This window comes from Cryptomeria japonica, chromosome 7 (assembly GCF_030272615.1).
Source record: "Cryptomeria japonica chromosome 7, Sugi_1.0, whole genome shotgun sequence".
NCBI lineage: Eukaryota > Viridiplantae > Streptophyta > Pinopsida > Cupressales > Cupressaceae > Cryptomeria > Cryptomeria japonica.
The window spans coordinates 716,358,330-716,383,065 of record NC_081411.1 but is presented as its reverse complement, the minus strand read 5'-3'; the positions used below and the strand labels follow the sequence as shown (position 1 = coordinate 716,383,065).

Here is a 24,736-nt window from a genome sequence, read left to right as displayed (position 1 = left end):
ATAATATATTATAAACAACTAATATATTAATGTTGATTAAACTTATAGTGTTTATTGAACATAGATAAGGAATGTGTTAAGGCAGTAGTAATATGCATTAAAATTACCATTTACTAAGTATGATAATTAATATATTAATATTAATTAATGTATATTTCATTGAGCGTTGGTAAGAGTATATTAAGGCTAAAAATGTGTGCATTAATGAATACAATTAATTAATATACTAATCTACACTGTAAGAACCCAACTTGGCTCTCCTCTGTTGACTGTTTCTTTTGAATGCAGTAGATATGAATTTGTTTTGGTTTTTGAATGTTTATGGATTTTTTTTTGTGTTTTTTTTGGTAATAATGAGCAATGATACAATACTGAAATAAACTCCTATGCTTAAAATAATACTGAAACAATAATATTACTGCTGGAATTAATTTACGAGACTATCAAGGGAATGTTTGTTCTGTTTTATGGCCAATATGCCTGAAAAACAAATCCATTACAATGTAAGATTAAAACCTGATTTTTGCTGTCCCAGTAGATGAAAAATCTGCAAACTGCAAATTTTAATTTTTAATATTTTTTTACTGTTCACGCGGTACTGTAGCAGTCCGTATGGCGGCACTGTTCACGCGGCAATGTAGCAGTCCGTACGGCAGTACTGTAGCAATCCGTACCGTACTTGTTAATCACCAAAATTTCTTCAAAAAATCTGCAATAATTTCTCATGAATTTATTCTTCAATTCTGCGCAATTAGATGCAAATAAGACCTCTGAATGAAGTCTTCCTGAAACCAAATATCACTGAATATTTCATCAGCTCAGATGGTGAACATTGAAGCAACTACGTCCTACAATGGTGGCTGAAAACCCTAGTCTCCAGAGCAAAACCCTTTCAATTTCACAAATGCCAAAATAAAAAATAGCAATCCTCCCCTTCTTTCCAAACTCAACGCTATATATCCTTTTTGCAAATCGTACCCTAATCCTCTTAATTACAATTTTGCTTGTAGTTTCATTTAATTTCACTTTGGGTGTCAAAACGATTTTAATCATTAAATGGGCATTTAATTTTAATATTTCAATAGTCTGGCTCAGATAATTTAATTAAAAACATGGCCCCGTCTAATGATGAGTTGACCCTCAAGTTAAGTGATTATAATATAAAGTCACTTTATAACTTTATTATTAAATCACTTAATAATAAATGCTAAGTTATTCAAACTTGTCTAACTCCATGAATATTTTGAATTTAGCTATGCCGTCTGAAACTGGAGCTCACCAGTTGACCACCCATCTGACCGTGATGTCTGCTAAAAATAGCAGGGGTCCATCTCCAACTACTAAAAATAGCCTGGCCAAGCCAAACTCAAAGCAAAACTCATCATAAACAAACTCTGGCAACCCAGAAGTGTACTCTGCTCTGTCCCCGGAAGATCTCCACGCCAAGGTGACCCTCTATCCAATCCTACTAGCCTACGAGGGTCTTTGATAGGCTAATCACAAGCTAGAGTGATGTCTCTAGCTAGGAGGGGACATCACATACACATAGGGAATGATTAAGGAATATAGATGTTATCAAGGAAGGTGTAATGCATATGTTAACAATGATAGGGTACATTTGATATGTATATATGTTAAAGAATACATTAGGAATACATCTTAACATAAAATGTGGATTAGGAAATAAAATAGTACTAAATCATCAAAGTGTATTATAAATGCAAATGTAAACACATGTTGGAGGCTATAGGGAGGAAACTCCCTTAGTCTAAGGGAGGGATTATGAAAATCCCTAGGGCAGTATATATACTGATACGCATATGTAGGGCTTGGTTGATTAAGTTCAACCAAGAGGAGATGGATTTGGCCGGTCCACTCCGAGGACTTGGGTGATGGGATGCATCACCCAAGGCAAGGGAATGACACATGGTCTTCCTTGGAGGGCTTGGGCGTAAGAGGTTACACCCAAGACAGGAATCGAAATAACCTTCGATTTCCTGGAGGGCTTGGATGTAAGAAATTACATTCAAGACAGGAGTTGAATTCACCTTCGACTTCCTGGAGGGCTGGGAACCAAGATGGGTTCCAAGAAGGCAAGCTTCACGGCCGCCTAAGGACATACTTTGTATGGCATTCGTATCCTTTTTTATTAGATTAAAATTATGATTATGGTGATTAAGTATTAGATAAGAATTGTGATTAGTGTTAATTAAGTATTTTAAGGTTAAATTGCAAGTTAAATTAGTTATATATGTATATTTGTTGTATTTCTAACAATCTATTTTGCAGGACAGTGATCCCTAACTAGTATGTACAATACAGAGCACATCTAGAGATTATGCATTATTACCACATTAAATATATACACTAGAAATCATATGATTATTTTATTCTGACTAACTCATATATTGTTCAAAGAGTAATTCAAATAAACATTATCATCACATTATTAACTAATACTTTCCCATACTAGAATTGCAGAAAGGTTATTAATATTATGTGCTGGCTGCTGATGTCAAAATCTGTTTCTTTGTTTTCCTTCGATGGTGATCTGAATCTAACTTTGTAACAAGCCACTGCTACTGAACTTAACAAGGCAACTGAATCAAGTTAACAGAAGTATAAGAATGAACAAAGAACATTGTAGATATGAAACTTTTTTTTAAATTAAATGAAATAAAAATGTTTAACTTTTTTACTAGATAGCAGTAATAACAGTAAGTTACTAGAGTGAATAAAAGAGCATATATATTATAAAAGATTTATTCTAACTTACGAATATAATGAAAAAGATCAAGGAGTTTAGATATTGCTGCAAATGGTAGATCATTAGGTTTCTTCATTCTTGTGAACTGTCTTACGAGAGGGAAAGTATCAGCAGGGCGATTTACCGCCCAACCATAGACCTGGCGATCTCCCACACAACTGTCAATTGAAAGCACCCCTGCCCTTCGAAAGGGTGTAAACAGGTTAATTGGTCTAATGCCATCTGAGACTGGTGTTTTAATCCTACACAACTGTAGTTGGTCACACATGCTCGCATTGTGTAGTGTCACCTTGGCAAAAGGTTTTTATTTTGCAAACACGATTAAACACATTGTCTTTGTTCACCACCCTGCTCGGTTAGAACCATCATATCAGTTTAGTCTTACCGACCAACAAGGAAGTCTCTTTGCTAACTGCATACTGACATAACCTAGATGCATACCGACACTAAGTTTAGTTACCATTCTAGTTACAAACTTGTTTTGACAAGATTTAGTGTCTTCTACCTTTAAATTTAAGGTCATATTAATTGACTTGCTTTTCTGCTGTTTATGCATTATTGGCTTCATACTCACAATCATGAGTAGCATGCTACATGCCTCGTGATTATGGGAATGGGTCTCCAATCAATTTAAAAGTGAATTCATGCACTTTTAAATCTTATGCTGGGCACCAATGTAGAGGGGGTCAACCCAAAACAATAAATTAATTTGACTTTCTTTTCCAAAAGTATTTCCTATTTAGTTTTAATGTTGCTATGCATAAACCTTTTTCTTTTAATGCTGTTGTGCATAAACCTTCTACATTGAATCTCCTTAAGAAACAACATGATGTCCATAGATTTTTTCTTTGACATCAATGACAATAATCCAACAATCTCTTCCTTTGTCATTGATGGCAACCCAATAAAGAAATAATCTAGGAATGCAATAGAACTTCTTCCCCTAATAGATTGCTCCCCCTTACTCTACTCTTGTTTGATATCAATGGCGAAAGCTTTCCTGGTTCAAAAGATAAGACAATGAATAGCCCCCCCTGGACACATGCTTCTCTTGAAGAACTTAATGGATAGATGAGAGTGATATCACTCCCAATTGGTCCCTTAGGTACTCAAAAGTTTCTTTTGAAAGGGGTTTTGTGAAGATGTCCGTTATTTGTTCCTTCATGTCAATGTACTCCAACTCTTCTTGTTCATCTTAGTTTTCTTCTTTCCCCGGAACTCCAGAACCCCAAGGTTCTGAAGTTCCTTCCCTTTGCTACTTCTCCTTCTTTTCACGAAACTCCGGAACCCTGAGGTTTCAAAGTTCCTCTCTTTCTTTCCCTTTCTCTTCTTCACTTTGGAACCCCGAGGTTCCGAAGTTCCTTTCTTTTCTTCTTCCTTTTTCCGAAACTTCGGAACCCCGAGGTTTTGAAGTTCCTTGCGCAGTTTCGTCTTTTCCTTGCCTCCTAGTTTCCCCGGAACTCCGAAAGGTTCCGGAGTTCCTTTCCTTTGCCTTCTCCGGAACTCCGGAACTCCAAGGTTCCGAAGTTCTCTTCCTTTGCTTCCCTTTCTTCTCTCCGGAACTTCGGAACCCCGAGGTTCCAAAGTTCCTTCCCTCCTTGCTTTTTCTCTCTAGTTTTCCTCGGAACTCCGGAACACCGAGGTTTTGAAGTTCCCTGCTGCGTCTCTTTCCTCTTCCCCGGAACTCCGGAACCCTGAGGTTCCGAAGTTCCTTCCTTGTCTTTCCCACTTCGGGAGCTCGAGCTTCCGAATTCCTCGGACTTCTTTCCGACTGGCGACACTTCCAGATGATGTGATCGACACTCAAGGCTTTAAATGCTCCGATAGTTTTGGTGACTTATGCACTTTCTTTTGTGGAGCCACAAGGGTGCATTTAATGCTTTTGGCAGGATTCCCATCAAGGGAGGTACGGGGCCATGCTTGTTGTGGTGGCTTGTGTCATGTCTGCATACTTTGACTTTGGAAGGTCAGTCAATCCACCTTCTCAGGGTTGCCTTTTGTGGGTATGGCTAGGTTGCTTGCAAGTGCTGAGGTCAAGTGCATGCACTTCCCTGCACTCCCAGACTGACATGCAGGGGTCATGATCACTCTTGTAATCTTTTTTCTATATAAGGCTTTTAAGCCTCATTGTAAAGGGTTCTCTCCTTGTTGGCTTGAGCTATTCCATGCTCTCCCACCTCTCTTGTATTTATCTTGCATTTGTTCAATTGTAAGTTTGGCCATTGGCATTAAAATTAATTGAAATCACCATTCTTGCCTACTTTCAACTTATGTATGCTGTGTATGTTTCCTTACCTTCATCATAGGTGTATGTTTTGTGGTTCTTCTCTCATATATGCTGTGTTAAATTTATTTCTGAGTGTGACTTGTGGGAAACCTTCTCTCGTCTTGGCATTTTGTGAATTCTAACCTTCATACATGCATTGGGGTCACTCATACAACTGAAGTTTGTGCATCTCCTGGGTGTTTCAGTTGATTTTTTGTGTCATTTCGGGTAGGGAGAGGAACAATCTCTTCTTGGTGCATCACCTCCTTTTATTTCAAGCATTTCTCTCTTCTCTTTACCTCTGCAATTTGTTAGGATAGGCCTGGGAGTTAGTTTTGAAGTGTTGAGTTGGTTCAACACCTGCACCTTGATTGAGAAGGAAGCCAGCCTTTTCCGGAGATTCAACCCCCTTGCGCAAGGTTCCACACTTCGGGGTTGTTTCCATGTTTCACAAGGTTGCTGAGTTGATAGCTCAGCAAGGGTGCAAACTTTTGTGATAACAGATACCACAATCCAAAATCCATAGAGCCCTTTAGATATTTCAATATTCTTTTGACTGCTTGTACATGAGTTTCCTTTGGCGCTGCCTCAAACTGTGCCACCATACCAACTACTTGCATAATATCGGGCCTTTTAGTTGCGACAAATAATAGACTTCCAATCATGGACCTATATAGAGTTTGACTAGGCTTAGGAGATTCATCATCCTTACTTAATTTGCATCCAATAACCATGGGAGTTCTCACTGGATTGCAGTCTTCCATCCTAATTTGTTTCAAATTCTCCTTTATATATTTGGCTTGTTAAATAAATATTCCCTTATCTAATTGGGAAATTTGCAACCCAAGAAAGAAGGAAAACTCAACAAGCATTGACATTTCAAACTCATGCATACTTGTGGCAAATTCTTGGCACATCTTGTCATAGATACCTCCAAAAATGATATCATTCCCATAGACCTCAACAATCAACATATCATCTCCTTCATCCATGATAGAAAGATTGCTGTTTGAGATTCCCCTTTTGAAGCCTTGCTTTTGAAGGTACCTGTCTAGCCTTGAGTAGGAAGCCTTTGGGGATTTTTTAAGTCCATAAAGAGCCTTCTTTAGCCTTCAAACATAGTCCTCATTCTTTGATAGAAGAAATCCTTTTGGTTGTTCAATGTAAACTTCTTCCTCCAAGTTTCCATTCAGGAAGGCTGATTTCACATCCATTTGGTAGACTTTCAAGTTCGTAAAATTGGCAAGGGCTAAAAACATTATTATAGCTTCCATACGAGCAACATGAGCAAAGGTTCCTTCGAAATAAATTCCTTTAACTTGAGCATATCCTTTGCATACAAGCCTTGTTTTGTTCTTTATGACCTGGCTATCTTCATTCAATTTATTTTTGAAAACCGATTTAGTGCTAATAACATTCTTGTCCTTAGGTCTTGGGACAAGTACCCAAGTTTCATTCTTCTCGATTTGATTCAATTCCTCTTCCATAGCCCTTATCCAATGCTTGTCTTCACTTGCTTTTGTAAAGTCCTTTGGTTCTATTTTGGAGAGAAATCACAGATTGTATGTTCGAATGTGCTAGTAAATCTCCTCTTTGTCTAAATCTTTGTATCTTTGTCCTCAATGGTCAATTCTTCTAGATGATTTTTCTTCACAATTTTTGTTGGAGTCATAGGTTGTGATTTTGATGGTGTCTTTGGGTTCTCTTGCTCAAGTATCTCTCTCTCAGTGTCCTCTGTTTCTTCTTCTTTGCAAACTTCTCATTTTGAGGAACATCTTCTTGAACTTCTTCATAGTGTCTTCCTTCATCAACTTTCACATTGGTACTTTCAACAACCTTTTGCAGCCTCTTGTTCTGTATGCTTTACTTCTTGTAAAGTACCCAAGGAATATTTTTTCATCAGGTCTAGAATCAAACTTTCGTAGATCTTCTTCATCTCTCCTTATACAACATGTGCTTGCAAAAACTTTGAAATACTTCACTGTTGCAGGTCTCCCTTTCCATAATTCATATGGATTTTTGCTGTTGTTTACTCTGTTGTTAACTCTAAGAGAGTGGATGTTAACTCTCTCATTCTTCATACTCTGCACTCCAACATAAAGGTTGTCTATATAAAATAAACCACTGTTCCCTCCATAATTGCAAGCTGTAAACAAGTAGTAACCACTAATGGGTGCCCAAAGACCCATCCAACATTGAATTTGTTCTATTGCAATTCTCATTACCTTTATGTGAAACCCTAAATTAACCCTGTCAAGAGGCTGAATGGTCTGAAAAGCCCAAAACTGTAGCTATTCAAGTAGGAGCTTCCAAAATTTAACACTCCTAGAGAAGAATAATCACTGCGAATTTGAAAATCCTTGGCCAAAACACGTTTTCTGTTCATTCCCTTGGCTGCAAACCCACTTTCATGAGTTACCAACACATAAGTGATCCAAATTTTGTTCAAAACCTTTCTCCAATCCATTTGTTTGAATATAAATGGATGCATAAAGTGACTGAAAAAAGAGATAACAGCAACATTTCTCTCACCTTTTGGATCCGAAACCTCCCATGGTATGTCTCTCCCATTATCTTTGTTTTCAAACAGCCCATGCAAATAATTTTTGGTATAGATGTTCACCCCAATCAAAGCTTCACCACACCAAAGTCTATCAATCTCTAAGGGACCATAGTGTTCCTCTAGTTGTGGTGAATTCATACAGTCATTCATCATGCCATATTGATCACATTCACATTGGCATATCATAGGAAGCAAACTTTCATAAGAACTTGTTCTTCCTCTAAACCATCATCATGCAGCTCAAAAAGAGGATTACGAAATGAAGACTCCACATCCATGTCAAAAAATGGATTATCCAAAATCTGAAATTTATCATTACCTCCTTATTGTGAATTGGGGATAGGCACATGATTGGATACTCCTTGCATCATTTGGCATGTAACATTATGGGTTCCTGTTGACGTGTCTGAAATCGCATTGCTGCAAACTTCATACGGCCAACGCAGAATAGAATAGCCGACTGATTATCCTACTCTCTCTTGAGATAAGGAAGTCTCTAATGCTGTTTTCTAAGTTTGATCAAAGGAGACTACCTCAAGGTTTCTTTTGTCAGGTCTTGACTGTGGGATCTCTCAGTGGCTTGATGTGTTTATGCTGGAAACACAAGGGGACTTACGATTGATTGGCAATTCCATGTACGAATTCCCAGGGACTTCTTTTGGTTTTCTTTCAGGTGATGTTGGTTAATTTGAAGCTGATTTAGCAGGACTGCAGATTTCTAAAAAAAGGGGATAAAATTGGGAGGAAAGAAAGGAAGGGTAGGGAGAAAGAGAACTGTAAATGTTAACTAGGACAACAGATTTACCCAAGCAGACAGACACCTCCAGGAAACTAAATTAAGCATCATCAGTCATTTAGACACAATGTTTGCATAAACTTAGTGCAATCTTCAAAGGAGAAACCAGATTTTCATATTATCAAATACAATATTAGAACTTCTACATCCATGATATGTGTTCATTTGATAATCGAACTGAATCATAAAATAGCCCAGATTAACCATGCAGAAAGGAAAGAAGCAATCAGCTATCCTCTAATGGTATGGACTGTGAAGATTCTATCAGATGCTTGGTAAGAACTGCTGTGCAAAATGAATAGACATAATTTAAAAGCTTTCTAATTTAAATGAAGGAGGAGACCATGCACTCACAATGAAATTTGAAGGTAATTTTAAGCCATTGTATTAATTCCTGCAAAATTTCTTCAGAGCTTTCGCAACAATTCAAGAACTTCCTCTCAAATGAGGGAAAACCAGTCCCCTTAAATAGGTTTCCAAAAATGGATGAATGGCCAAGATCTAATCTAAACAAGTGGCCCAGATTCATCCTTACAAAAAGAGGGACCCACACTCTTAAATAGGGGGATAAATATCTACAACTACCCCAAAAGGAGCAATAACTACCAAAGGATAATTACAACTTTGAAATAATCCAAAAAGGGGAGGTGCACAAAAAACTTTACAATATGTTGACCAAAAGTCAACTGTCACCTTTTGGGACAAAAGTGCACTTTTTAGGACTTGGAGGGAAAAAGACATTTTTGAGAAACTACTTTCTCTATCCTGGTTTCACATTCCTTTTGCAGAAACTGGTCTTCGCCATGCAGGTATTCTCGCCATAAATCACGACCTGCTGCTCGTTCCTCGCGGACATATTCCTGAAACTTGATGCATAATTGGAAGAGGGGATTAAAAGGCGGCATGGGAGGGTGGCGAATTTTGTATTGCATGCCTTCGAGATACTGGTCCACGTGCCTTAAACCGTCCTTCCAGCTGGAGCGATTACGCTCGAAGCACAATATGTCTGAATGGAACTGACCAGCAAAACTCAAGTCTTCAATGGAATAAGAAACCTTATCTGCTCCCAATCTTTCCTCCCAATCCGGCCGGATTACACTGTCGGACAAGTCATTTATCCACCCCGAAACCATTGATCGGAGGATGGTCTTGCCTAGTTCTTGCATGTTCCCCAGAATTGCCTCACATGCGTCATTTTCTTTGTCAATAATTTCCTGGGCGTCGTTCTTCATGGTGACGGTCCAATACCATTCCTTGAGAACACTGATGCTATGGGGATTCAGGATGTCAGGTAGTGTGGGAATTTGTGTATGTGTCCAGAAAAAAGCTCTTAGGAGGGGAAGGGTAGAGGCCGCTACTTCATGCATGTGAAGGGATTCTCTCTTTACTTCCAACAGCCTGACGAGAGTGAGCTCTCGAAGGAGAGCCATTTCCTTTACTTCTTTGAGGATCTGTTCTCCCTTTTTCTTGATGTCTTGCACCCATTCCTTAACGGCCTTTGCGGTATCCCGGATTCCTTCAAATTCAGTTGTGGTCCTCTGCGCCAATGCCATTGGGGGAATATGGGATTCAGAGGGGTTGTGTAGTGGCCGTAGGAGCTTATCGATGTATCCCTCGGCTTGTTCAGCACGGGCCCGATACATATCCTTTTCAGCCGTGACTTCCTCGAGCTGTCTGAGTATGTTCTGCACTGAGTCCTTAAATTCCTCCTTTTCTTGCTCTTTTGTAGCTCGTCCGATGGGGACAGTCGTAATGCTATAATCTGCCAGGGTTATTTGATCTGCTGGCTTGTTTACGGGCGGGGTAGCAATATGAAGAGTGCGGTTCCTTTGCCCATCCTTGGTTATCTTAGAGTATGTTCTCGGTTTCTTCTTCCCTTTTGCTTTTGTTTGATCCATTCGTGAGAAGATGTCTTCAAGGTCAATGGGCGCCTTGGTGGCGGCCCTGCGCTGAGCTCTGGCGATCAGCCACTCTTGAGGCACTGTCTGGGTTGAGGATAGGGTTAAGTTAGCACCTTGTGCTCCCATGCTTCCAACTGGCTGATCACAAATTAACAGCTGTTCCGCCATCGGAGGGGTGGAAGAAGGAGGAAGCTCCTTGTTTGCATCTGAGTTCTCCCCTATCTCATTGAATAATTGTCTGACATCTTCCTGTGATGGTGGCTCCTTGGTTCCCTCGAGCTCATGGATCTCGTCTGTTCTTTGTTCCCCTTCGACAGTTGAGTCGTCCTTGGCTGCATGGAGGAGTAGTAATTCATGGCGGCTCTGCTGGGTAGGTTCATGCACTTCGATCCCCTGGGTGGATGGGATTTCTCCTTCCTCTATCTGGTCACCCGGCTTAGTCGGATTGGGGCCCTTTTGCTCGGTGTCCGGCATATCTGGAGCAGGAGGATCACTGGCTTGGAATGCCTCTATGTCGCTCTGGGAAGGAGGAGCAGGTATGCAATCCAAATCTATGGCGTCGTCGGACGAACTGGGGTCCCTTGAAGATGAAGTGGTTTCTGGCCTTCTTATGGGAATCTTCTCCCTCCTTGTTCTCTTGGACGTCCGAGTCCCTCTGCAAGCCTTAGCTTTCTTCCTTTTCTCTGGTTTTTCAGCTGATGTCCTTTCGTCTTCGGAAGACTGAGAGTCGAAACTGCCCATCAGATGGTAAGTAAACTGGACCCCTTCATGGACTAGCCTCTCGATCTGGTGTTGTAACCACTGATCTGTGTATCTTGCCGGGGCTGCCATGACTGCTTCGAAATCCGTGATTGGGTCTTGAGACCAATCAACGCCTGGCAAGAGATGCCTTACTGCTTCGAATTCCCGGACTTGGAGACAGTTCCCCGAGTCTGTGAGCTGATCCGGGACCCGACGGTACTCAAAGAGTCGCATTTGCTGCACACTCAATCTAGAATATTCCCGTCGCCTAACTTCGTAGTCATCGGAGCAATTTTTCCAGTAATCTTCAATTGACTCCTTTGCTCTGTAGCGCCTACCGTAAGCTCTCTTTGCCAAATTGTCATGATCAAAACATTTTCTTGGAAAATGTTCCTGTAGGCCATAGGAGGCTAGCTCTGCAAGGGACTCTTCTGCTAGGGTGGGAGTTCTCAATTGGACATCATGGTTGCCTATGATCATTGGAAATGCGAATCCAGCTTGCTTGCTCTCTCGTAACAATATGCCGGCAGGGCGTGATTGTCTTGCCACCTCCATGAGGACTACTTTATCGGTCGGGTACCGCGGAAGTCGAAGGGGGGCACCTTCAAAGCCAGCAATTCGGATGTAGGAGAATCTTGGGAACTGAATAAACCAGGCCCCATACCTCTGCACTAAAATGGTAGCTTGCTCTGAGAGCCTTATGTGTAACCCTCCCTGCATTAGCCTGACTAGGCGCATTGTGAAGGCGTCGTTGACGCGTTCGTATTGTCCAACCGCGTAAGCCGGGCTGCTCTTTTCCCTTTGAGCTATATCCTGGTAGTGCAGCTGCGGGTAGCAATCATAAACTTTTACCTGACTAGGTCCATTCCCGATCTCTCCTTTCATTATTAATCCTGGCAGTGGCTGGTTCTTTGCGAATATATAGACCAAATAGGAGGTCATGGTGAAATACTTCTTTGTCTCAAGCTCAATCAGCTGAGCGTGGATGTTATCACTTATGATCTGGGCCTAGTCAAACTTAGACTTTCCGGCAAAGACCTGTTCTGTAAAATAGAACATCCATTCTTCAAAGTAGTTGGACTTAGGGAGTCCCATGACTCGACTAAGTAAGGTGACCATATCGCCATGTTCATTATGAAAGTCACTTCTGGGGGTCTTTTTCACAATCCTGGTGCTTGAAGGCCTTTTCTCTTTGAACCATTCTTCGTTAATCAATGCCCTGCATCGGGCTGGGTTCATATCATATGCCCCCTGTGCCTCGTCCATTGTTGTAGCTATGGGATTATTTGGAAAGGGGATATCAAATGCATCACCGATAGCCTCAGGGGAGAAGTCGGCAATAGTGATATCTTCCAGAAGCACTAATCTGGACTTTGGCTCGTAATGCCGAGCAGCTTCCACTACTAACTCATAGTTCTGGATTGCTGGAGGAAAACCTGCCGCTTGGGCGATGCCACTTTCTAGCATTTGCCTAGGCCTGCCATATGCATTGGGTGAGAAGACCCGATCCCTGAAATCCTGAATATCAATATGGCCAAGGTCGGTGTCACCAATGTTGTCCCAGATGCTCTGGACCTTTGACTCTCTTAACCCTCCTCTCTGGTACTGATACTTCATTCTTTCAACTTTCCGTGGGACGTCTGATTTGGATGCTCGTGAGGTTTCTGCTGCAGCGGGTGTTTTTGATGATTCTGCCGCTGATTTAGGCATTTATCCTGCACAGCCAGACATGGATTACAAGGTGATACGAGAATGACGATGCGGGTTAGATAACAACAGAAGTGTTTCAACAGACCGAGATTAGTTTAAATATCATTCTGGGCTAACAATCTGATTAACTTCAACAGCATCATATTCCTGAAGATTTATGACTAAGCATTCTTACTCTCGAATTTTTTGGATTAATTTTAACAAAGGCAAAACATGAGAATTTTGAAAAGAGACGTAGTTTCCGGCCAAACCTTGGGAATGAGTCCTAAATTTTGGATGTTCGAATAACGAAGATGCAGACTCTAAGCATTTCAAATTTTGCGTATTTGCTTATTTGATTCACACATTTTAAATGACCGTACGCGATAAGGCGTACTTACCTGATCGGAGCGAATGATGGGTGATTGCCCGACCTTGTTGCGGTGGGGCGAGCGGATGACCCTGCAAAATTTGAATCCCAACGGTTATCCTTCCTGTTTAAATTTTCGCAGTTTGGAAGATGAAAGAGGATTTATCAATTTCACATGGTTCTGTGCCTAGCAACCTGAATTTTAAATGGTTGATGGGAGGACGATGCAGTGTCTTACCTCCTTGTTTTCGGATTTAAGAGTTCCTTTCGAATTTTGAATTGGAGGTTTTCGAATCTAACCTTCGCGGGTTTGCTCGTCCTGACCTCCGCGTTACACACTGTGCCTTCTGCGTTAATGTTTTGCTTGCTTTTTGGACTTCGTTTTTAAACTTTCACCTTGGAATTTCGGACGCTTAGGGTCTGAAAACGTTGTTTGCCCGACCTTGTTGAAGTTCGAACGCAGGGGTCCGAAATGCGTTTTGTTTGCATTGCGTTAAATCTTTGCACTGCGTTAAATCTTCGCACTGCGTTAAAACTCAACACTGCGTGTCGTTCGGAGCTTAGGGTCCGAAGTACGCATCTTAATGTCGCTTTTAAAACCTAACACTTGGTCTTTTTTGGAGCTTAGGGTCCGAAGTGCGTTTTGATATGTTTTAAAACCTTAACACGCCCTTGTCATTCGGACGCGGGGGTCCGAAGTATGCATTTCGATGTTGCTTTTAAAACCTTATTTCGCCCTTTTCATTCGGAGCTTGGGGTCCGAAGGGTGCCGTTTGATATGTTTTAAAACCTTACTTTGCCTTTTTCGGAGCTTAGGGTCCGAAGTGCGTGTTTCGATATGCTTTAAAACCTTACTTTGCCTTTTTCGGAGCTTAGGGTCCGAAGTGCGTGTTATAATGGTTGCTTTTAAAGCCTTACGCTTTTTCTCCTTTTCGGAGCCTAGGGTCCGAAGTGCGTGTTTGATATGGTTGCTTTTAAAGCCTTACGCTTTTTCTCCTTTTCATTCGGAGCTTGGGGTCCGAAGTAGGCATGCGCCTGCGTTAAAACTCAACTTTCACCTTGGTTGACATTCGGACGCGGGGGTCCGAAGTGGGCATTCGCCTGCGTTAAAACTCAACTTTCACTGAAGTTTAGACCTAAGGTCCGAAATGGATGGGTAGTGTTATGTTTTTCGAAAATTTTAACCCTTTGGAAATTTCGGACCTAGGGTCCGGAATGCGATTGCCACCTTATGCTTTCAAAATTTTGAATTTTCACCTTCGGACGCTTAAATCCAAAAGGGGGAGCGCATAACGTTTCCCTTTTACCTCAACTTGACTTTCGCCAAGTTCGGACCTGGGGTCCGAAATGTTTGCATTACATTAAGCTTTGAAATTTTGGAACAAACTTTCGGTATTTACGCCCGAAAGCCAGATCAGTCAAGAGGACTCATTGGTTCATTATTCCAACGTTGATCAGCTTACGAACTGATCACGAACTCGCTCGAGGAGACACGAGAAACTCTGCTTCGATTCTCGGGATGACGATCAAAAAACTCAAAACTGGAAAGGGGGACCCTGTCGGCGACAGGGGGCGTGTGCAACGCACAACAGTTCCCTCCTATGTCATTCCTCTCAGCATCACCATATTATGAACACTTTGAAATTCAGTTCAACAACTATGAGATTCAAGGTGATCTTACCAAGAGATCGAAGCTAATGCATACCAAGAACAACCTCTATGCTTTCGATGTTCACCACGTAAAAGTCATTGTTGACTTCGTAGTGATTCAAAAGGAACCTCAATTGAGAAATTATCCTTGTGCAAGACATAGCATGTCTATTTGTTGCCATGACTCTTAAGACACCTAACCTCAAAATTTTTAGCCCTCTTTGTGCTAGTATGTTCTCATTGATGAAATTATGTGTGGCACTGGTATCAATAAGAGCAACAATGGGCTGCCCTTTCAATGTGCCTCTAACTTTGAACGAATCATTCTATTTAAGACTAGAGATTCTAGCAAGTGCACCGTCTTTTCCGTTCTCTTCTCCAAACGCTCCTGTTTTTTTTCCCTCACTATCGTCTGTTTTAGTTTGCTGATCTGAAGTTTCTGATTCTGATTGATCAGCTGAATATGCCTTCAGTTGACAGTTTTATTTCTTTTTTACATACTTATGATCTGGGGCCCATGGTTCCTTGTGTCTGAAACAAATATTTTTGAGTTCATCTTCCACCCTTTTTGAGGAGGTCGATTTGGGCTGAATGTTTTCCTTGTTATTAAAAAATAAATTGAATGAATGATTCAATAATCGGATAATCTATTCAACAATATACAAGCGTATATATAGAGATTACAAGACGACGTTCTAAATTAAGAACAAGTCGTTTAAAGTCAACTACCAAAAAGCTAAACGCTAAATAAAGCTTAAAAGCTAATTAACTAAAAAGCTAAATGACCATTAAACAAGGAACTAAATATAGGTGACTAAAATATAATTAAATATTCTAATACCCTCCCTTAATGGTCATTCTATCTACTAACTACCCTACAGAAGACACTGCAGTTCTTTTGATCACAAACGAAAAGAACACTCTGCTGCGGTGGAGACACTCCCTGGATCTGAAAAGTGTTAATGACCAAGAATACTAGAATCCATCCAACCTGACGTTGGGTAACCAAACTGAAACCTGAAACCATGATTTTGAGGAAAAATTGGCAAACCCTCCCAAACTGAAGATACAAATCATCATTTTTGTGGAAAAAAATGGTAAAAACCCTTAAAACGATTTTTGTGGAAAAAATCGAACAAAACCCTGAAACTTCGCATGGCAAGACCCAAAACACCACGTAGTAAGACACCAAACATCACGCGGTAAAACATCAGACATCATGCAGGAAAACACCAGACAACATCACGTGGTAAAATAACAAACCTCACGCGGCAAAATAACAGACATCACGTGGTAAAACAACACTCCCTTATTTTTGCAGAAAAATCAAGCAAAACCCTCCCATGATTTTTTTGTGGAGAAAAATCAGAAAACCCACGCAAGCTTTGCAGATGACAGATAATAATTTTTAAGGAAAAAATTCTAAACCCTGCGAACAATTTTTGAGGAAAAAAAATGTGAAACCCTTGGGACCTGTAGGACGAAGTCTGGCCTAAATCAATCTGATCAAGACATCGTGAACATGCACTGTTTCCAGGTGTTGTGGCTGCTGTTGAATTTTTGACTGTGCTCCAACATGATGTTGTCAAAGATGCCATCACGAAAATGGAAGTTGAACGAGGTCAATTTGATTCAAAAAGCAGAATAGAAGCAGCTGCACAAAAAATTTGAAACCTTGGAGGAGAATTTTGGCACGAATTCCAAGACATGAATTTTGAACCCAAAAATTAAAAAATTTCTGCAAACTTAAAACAACATAAATGGTGCCCAAAAAAAACAGCAAAAATCCCAACATCCACAGAAATAGCAGAAATTGTGAACTGTTTTTAAATTCCAAGGCAAATTTGCTGGCACAAAATTTGAGGTGCGGAAAACGAGGCACCCAAAAAAATCTGAAACCAACTCAGAAAAGCTATCGAAAAACCCACCAAGAATCTGAAATCAAATGTAGATCTGACAGCTCAAAAATCGAGGCACAGAAAACGATGCACCCAAAAAATCTGACAATGACCCAGTTGAGGTCTCGGAAAACCCACCAAGAATCTGCAATCAGAATAAAATTTCGACTTGAACTGAAGGGTCAAAACCCTAGTCGAAAATTGCAGAAACCCTAGGAAAATTTTCAATCTGCAAAAAAAAAAACCTCCAAGTTGCAGGCCCGAAAATCTCCAGAACCCTAAAAAAAACATGAACTTGCTGCCCAACACAAAGAAATTCGCCCACAAAGTAGAAACCCTTGAAACCCTCAAAAAGCCTAAAAAGCAAAATCGTTTTTTTTAATAAAAAACAATTAAAAAAATCTAGAAAATATTCCAGTAAGAAGGCCATGAATTTTTATTAAAAAATTCGCCAAACTTTAAAGAATCCCATCGACCCGCTCTGATACCATGAAAAATAAATTGAATGAATGATTCAATAATCGGATAATCTATTCAGCAATGTACAAACGTATATATAGAGATTACAAGACGACGTTCTAAATTAAGAACAAGTCGTTTAAAGTGAACTACCAAAAAGCTAAACGCTAAATAAAGCTTAAAAGCTAATTAACAAAAAAGAAAAAGCTAAATGCTAAATAAAGCTTAAAAACTAATTAACTAAAAAGTTAAATGGCCATTAAACAAGGAACTAAATATAGGTGACTAAAATATAATTAAATATTCTAATAGTTATCACATTTTTACCCTTTTCATTCTGGAGGGTTTTTGATGAGAACTTGCTTTATAGGGAAGCAAGCTCCATGCTTGTAGCCTTCCTCATAGCCTCCTTTAAACTAGGTGGATCAAAGACTTCAATCCATCCTTGATGGGCTCCATTAGTCCTTCACTGAAAAAGACTATCAACCTACTCTTTGTAATATTCAAAACCATAATTGATAGCCTCTGAAAATTTGCTATATAAGCCTTCAATGTATCATGTTGTTTCAAGTGTGCCAACTCCCTAAAGTGCATCTCAGTATCTTTTGTTATCAAATCTCTCAATGAGTTTATTAGTAAACTCATCATATGTAGTGATGGATCTGTGACCCAGGGTGACAAGGTCATGGTATCACCATTTATGTGCAACTCCATCCAAGTGTAGAGTGGCAAACTTAATTGCCTCATCCTCAGCCATAGGTCTAAGAGCTAGGTAATTGTTGAACTTTTTCACCTATCCCCTAGTTGTGCACTTGTCACTCCCATCAAAATGACTGAGCATAACCTCTCCTAATGGCTACTATAGGTTCCCTCTGAACTGCTGGTCCTCTATAATCAGCTCTTCCTCCACCCTTCTTCCTCTTCTGATCCATGAACTCATTGAAAGACAAATGAGTTTTGAGAGCATCTGGAATTGTGTCATGTCCTGCATAAGTATTCTTCAACTCATCCACCAATGATAGGGGATTCTCATGAGCAACCTGCAGTGATTCTTTCTGTATACTAGTGGGTTGAAGAGGCCTTGGTATTGTGCTTTATCCTGCTGCTATAGGCTGCTTCTCATTGTTAACTTTTTCTGATTTGTGGAACTATTTTCCCCACTATATTTTTGGTTACCTTGTGTATTGTTTTGATTGCCTTGTGTGTTATTTTGTGTCATATTTGGAATGCTCTGTCCAAACTTACCCAAGAGCTGTGACATCATGTCCATGTGTCAAACTTCCTCTCAGTCCTGGAGTTGGGGCTAATGGATTTAGCCTTACCCTTATCTCTATCCGCCATGTCTCTTGTAGTGCTCTCACTATCTTTTGGAGGGTCCTGATGTATGCCAAGAATATCTGAAACTGTCTCCAATTCTGGGACCTGTGGGAGCTGCTAATGGGTTTTCCTTTGTTCCCTGTTAAAATATCTTTTTTCTCTTTCACTCATAGAATGTATGTAGCTGAATGCAGTTGTCTAAACACGGGCTGGTAGGAAAGCTATGCTCTGAGACCACTGAAATGTTCACCCCTTGGATTTTTTTTGAAATGTTTTTTGCATGTTTGAATGCCAATGTAATGAATACTGAATAGTAATAGTTTGCTGATTGGAACTATTTTCAGATTTCATCAATTCATTTGATTAACTTTGCATGATACATCACATAGAGATTTGCAGGAGCAAAGTACAGCAACCAAACTCATTTCTTATAAACTTCAACATGTGCATTACATTAAATCAGAAAATGAAATACAATTAACATGAGCAGACCTGGAAAGATCACTGGTAGCCTTATCAGCTCACTCTTAGCTTCTTTATCTTTTTAATATCTCATAGAATGACACCATTTTGATGTTTCTTCAACCCCTAACACAACTGAGAACTTCTGAAATCAAACTCAATCCTTTCAAGGAGTCCCATGGCCTTCAAGAAAGTAATTTAACTTCTGAAAATACCAATGCGCCAGGAGAATTGGGCACTCTTCCCTAGAAGGATGATTTCTCTTGTAAATTGAGTCCTCCACCAAACTTAACATTTGACATATGGAAATCGTGTGCCGAGCTGCAAGAAATCCAATGGAACAATAGCCAGAATGATATTAAATCTATCCAGAGAGATATGAGTATGAATATGGTTTCCTACATCTTTGAAAAAAAAGACGAGCACACTGAAAAAGCTTTCAATAACCACCAAACTCGAATAACACTCTCAAAAAGGGTCAAACGCACCAAAACAAGAGAACTCACACAAAACACCTTGAAAACCATCATGATCATCAAACCAAGTTCACCAACTGCAATCCAAAATCACTAAAAAATCGAACTGTAGAATGCAACCAGCTCGGGTGGATCTTTCACCATCAAAAACATGTTAATTGATGAGGGATTAGCATTTTTGTATCTTCACAATATTCAAGACAAGAAGAATGAGAGCCAAAACTCTATTTTGTAGAGTTCAAATGAAAAGTTAGGGCAACACACAAATTAGGCTAACTCCACAAAAAATCATAATAATTTTTTACCCTTTAAATATTTCTTATTTTCCTGCCACAAGCTTAATGTCCCCCTTTTGCATTTTAAAACTTTTATTTTTTACTTTATTCTTCAAGCTTGACGTCCACTTAGGGGCCACTTAAAAGTAATATTAATTTTTTTTTCCTCCTTAGTATTGGCGTCCACCTTTGGGGCCCTTCAGATAAATTTAAAACAACTTTAAGTTGTTCCCCTTTCCTAGGCATGGCCCAAGGGGTCACTTTATGAACAGTTCATTTCACTTAAGTTATAAAGTCACTTTATTTAATCATGTAAGTTAACTAATAAAATATTATTATTTAAACCTTAAATTATTATTGTTTAAACCTTGGGAAAATCGATAGGTCTTGTAATTGAAGACACCGCAAACCTTAGGAAAATTGTCATGTCTTGTAATCAAAGACACTGCACTCTAAAGTTGAGTCCTGTTGTCAAAAATAGCACTTACCATAAATAGCCTATGCTAAAAATAGAAGCTCTGCTGAAACACACTAAAATTACTTGCTAGAGCTCTCCATAGGACTCTAAGTCCCTAACTAATTCCACTTAACCTACGGGAACCTGGGAATGGGATAATGGCAAGTCAAACTAACTATGGGCAGAAAAGGGACATTACATAGTGGTCCTCTTTATCCTTGCTACTTTCATTCTTATCCTGTTGACATTTAGAAGCAAAATGTCCTATTTTACCTCAAGTAAAGCTTTCTCTTGAAATGAGCTTCTTCTTCATCCGTTTCATTGTGTGAACTCTCACTTGGTTCACATACCTTGTTCTTTCCCTTCTTTGATGCTTTAAAGTCTGCCTCTCTTTTCGATGGCTTGTCTTCGATCCTCATTTCATAGGCAATAAGGATCCCATGCAACTTGTCCTTTGTCAATGTATCTGGATCGTTCATTTCTGCAATTACCAAAACTTTGGAATCAAATTTTAAGAGCAAAAACCTTAGTACCTTTAAAACACTTACGACTTCATCAATTTCTTCACCAATTCCTCTTATTGTATTCACAATCTCATCATCATGAAACAAATAAGAGGCTATGTTCTCTTCTCCTTTCATCTTTAAGATTTCGAATTGTTTTTGATGGGTTTGAAGCTTCACCTTTTTCACTTCTCCTTCATAAATGTTCTTTAACTTATCCCACTTGCCCTTAATTGATTTAATGCATAACCTTCATCAACTCGGATTTGGATAATTGACATAAAATTGTATGCATGGCTTATTAGATTAATATTTGCATATCTTATAGTTTAATGGTCAATAATGTATTTTAGGAGTAATCTTAGATTAGATTATTTCTAATTCTGTTTCTTGTTATTGAATGTTTCTTTAAGAAACTTGGTTTGTATAATTGCCTGTATGTACATTTGCATTCTTTTAATAAAATCATGCAATTACCATCATTTCATGATATCAGAGCAAACTAATTTTTTTTTTTTGAAAACTTTATAATTCTAAAATTTTAATTTTTTTTTTGAAAACTTTATAATTCTAAATTTTTTGAAAGAAAACTTTAGCGGAGATTTAAATTTTTTTTTTCGAGAAGTTCTTTTGCGTTTGTAATTCTCAATTTGTATATTGAGTGAGACTGAAGGCTTGCTAAGGTTGAAATCATGAGGGTTTAAGTTTGCGACATGAGTCTGCACTTGTGACGAGTGTTTTCGCATCTTCATTTTTGCACGGTTTTCTTTCGTGTCTCCAAGCTCGTAGTGTTTTATAAAGCCGCGTTTTCTTTTGTATGCGTTCTAAGTTTGTGGTTTTGTTGTTTGCAAATCCCGTGATTGTGTTTGAAGGCGTCGTTTTTTGTTTAGCCTGCGATTTGTCTAAGTGTGTATCACTACTTTTGTGTGCTGTTTTTACACAAGCCCCGCACAACTAGTGTAATGTGTGTGACCTCTCTTCTCTCAGTTCGACCGTTGCTTGCAAAAATCGCGTCGCCTGCGCACTTGTTTTTAGCTGCATTTCTTTGTGTTTTCAAGCCACTCAACCTCTGTTTTTTCTTTGCATGCAGCTTGGCCGTTTCCGGTCATGATTTTCTTCTTGCCTCTGCACCAAGATTCGGCTAGGGTTTCTATGGTTCGTGGCCTTTGTGAATTGTTGTTCCGCCCTAGTGTGTCAAAAATCTCAAGTTTTGTTTAGGGTCTGCAGCTTTCTATGAGGATTTTAGTTCATCCCTCTGATTCCCTAATCTAGGGTTTGATGACCTAGTTTTTTCTGCATTGGGATTCATGCCAATAGACTTTTCTATCTCGGGATTTGTGCCTGAATTTGCCACTAAAATTGAAGCAATACTTGATTGTGCCATAGATGTACCTCACTGCATAACTGAGATTGGGTCTAGTGGCGGTGAGATAGATGAGACTACCCGCTAGTTGCCCGAATGAGGATTCATCTACCACAGGGGAATCTGAATTGGCTAACAACTTCAGCCCCTTTTCCATAGGTTTAGAGGTAGGTTTGCAATCCTGCATCCGTAACTTATCGAGGAGACTCTTGGCATGTTTCGATTAAGAGATAAAGATACTCCCATCAATCTGCCAAACCTCAACACCTAAGCAATAATGCAAAAGTCCCAAGTTTGTCTTAAACTTTGCTTGATCTTCTCGATCAAAAGTGCTGAACTACCAGTGATAATTAGATCATCAACATAGATGACAAACAAAATAATATCACCACTAGTAGTTTTGACATACAAATTGAAATCAGAAGGACTCCTCTGAAAAAACCCTTCAATTGTGTAAGATTAGTGGTGGAGTCCAATCAAGTATTGCTTTACTTTTTTTTAGGGTCTATGCTATCTTCCTTAGAGCTGATTATGTGCCAAAGATACAATAACTCTATTATACCAAACTCACATTTTGACTCCTTAGAAAATAGTAATTCACCCTCAAGTACGCCTATAACCTCATCCAAATGCCTCAAATGTTCTTCCCATGACTTGCTGAAAATTAGTATGTCATCAAAGAAAATCAACATAAACTTGTGTAATTGCTTTTTAAAGATCTTGTTCATATAAGATTGAAATGTAGCAGGTGCATTGGTCGATCGAAAGGCATGACAACAAACTCAAAGTGGCCAAAGTGACATGTGAAGGCTGTTTTCTCTATGTCCTCTCTAATCCGAAGCTAATGATATCCAGTTCTGAAATCTATTGTGCAAAATATAGATTGCTCCATGTAGCTCATCAATGAGCTCATCTATCCATGGGATTGGGTACCTATTATTAATCATTTTCTTGTTCAAGACCTTGTAATCTATGCACATGCGCATGGTTCCATCCTTCTTTACCAAAACAACTTAAGTGGCAAATGGACTCTTACTCTGTCTAATGTGCCCCATCTCCAAAATTTCCTTAATAGCTTTCTCAATCTCATCCTTGTGTCTTTTAGGATGTCTATATGGTGTAGTAATAACATGTTTTACTCCCTGTAACTCAATAACATACTCAATGCCTCTATCAGGAGGCCTACTTGGAAGAATGCTACTAAAGACCTTGCTTCGCTTGGATATAAAAGTTTGAATCTTAAGGTGGTATGATCTCTTCTCCTCTTTTGCAACTATAGGCATAATTATGTACTCTGCTGCTCAATCTAACTGATCATGTCTAAGAAGCCTCTCCATGCGTTTAAAAGAAACAACTCATGGTCCTCCATTTGACATCCCCCTTAACAGCAGATTCTTACTCATTGATTTGAATTTCAGCTCCATGGTCTCAAAACTGAGAGTAATCTCTCCAAGGGAACATAGTCACTAAATACTCAATATTGCATTTGTGTCCCCTATGCTAACAACATAGAAGTCATCCTTGACTTCATGGTTCCCTAACTGGAGGCTCATTTTTGAAATCATCATAGTGCAAGTAATAGTAAACCCATCTGCAACCATCACCTTGAAAGCATCGACATCATTTGTCTTGAGCCCTCTGCATGCTACAAGTACCTCATCTATGAAATTATGAGTAACCCCTGTTTCTATCAATGCCACCATTCGCTGCCCAGCTAATACTCATCAAACTCAAAAAGATATATTCTTCTAAAAGCTATAGAGTTGGGCAAGTGTACCTGCACTCTCCTCCTTTTTTGGCTCTTTTGAAGACTTTTCTTCCTCGTTTTCTTCAGGATCAGATTGTTGGTCTGATTCATCAGCTGAATAATATTCTATTTGGTTTGGCTTCTCTTTAATAGCACATTTATGACCTGGGACCCAAGTTTCTTTGCATGTGAAGCATAAATTTTTCTTCCTTAGGCCATTTTGTTCATCACTATCAAGTTTTGAAGTTGTTTTCTTTGGCTGATTGAAGTCCTTTGAAAAATGTTTTTTACCTTTCTTGCTAGGAAAGGTCTTGCAGTTGTGGTTGGCCAAGGTCTTTCATTGATGCATATTTGATTTCTAATTGCCAGGCATTGATTCCAAAAGTTGCCTTTGATAATCATGCCCTTTGTGATGTGTTTATTTGTAAATTCCAAACAGTTATTACTGCTTGGAGTACGTCTTTCATTTCTGACAAGTTTTCTCTGATCATTGATAGCTTCTTGGCTTTGTGAGCATCAGTTATAATATTGCTTTCCTTAATCCTTTGTGTTGTTTGGTGATTGGATTCTATTCAATGGTTGCTGGAAATTTCACATTTGTAATCTTGCCTTGGCTTTACTTGATCGTAATTGTTGGAGTTTCTGAAACTATAATCATCTGTTGTTGCACATGCATATTTTTAAATGTTTTAAATGAGGACATATTCATGGTATATCTTAGAGCTAGTATTATGTTAGTTTTGGGGAAAATTAATATGCTGTGGTCTTATTTTGCTAGGTTATGGTTCGTTGTTCCTGTCAGCGGCTGAAAAGGGAATGGATTTGTATGGATGTCCAAGCTGCATATCTAAAATCCCATCATTCAATAAAAGGAGGTGTGAAGAGCGGATTTGGATTAGGAATTTTGCCCTGTGACAAGGATTGTGAGAGGTTATTAGAAGAGAAGATGGCTCATTCAGAGCTTCAGCAGCGCAAGCAAGTGCTTAATGAGGTATGGTTAGAACATGGTCATGAAATGAAAGATCAGGCTTTCCTT

General features: G+C 39.3%; 1 protein-coding gene across 4 annotated transcripts in view; it reads left to right on the top strand.

Moving 5' to 3' along the window:
• Nucleotides 1-24,736, top strand: part of LOC131040251 (NF-X1-type zinc finger protein NFXL2) — a 185,177-nt gene that overhangs the window by 74,587 nt on the left and 85,854 nt on the right. For all 4 annotated transcript variants that reach the window (XR_009104801.2, XM_057973145.2, XM_057973144.2 and 1 more), the window contains one exon: nucleotides 24,479-24,691. Coding sequence is in view for 3 of the 4 variants with exons in the window: in XM_057973145.2 (XP_057829128.1) it covers nucleotides 24,479-24,691 (213 nt within the window). In the remaining variant the exon portion in view is untranslated. The remainder of the gene's footprint in view (nucleotides 1-24,478; nucleotides 24,692-24,736) is intronic.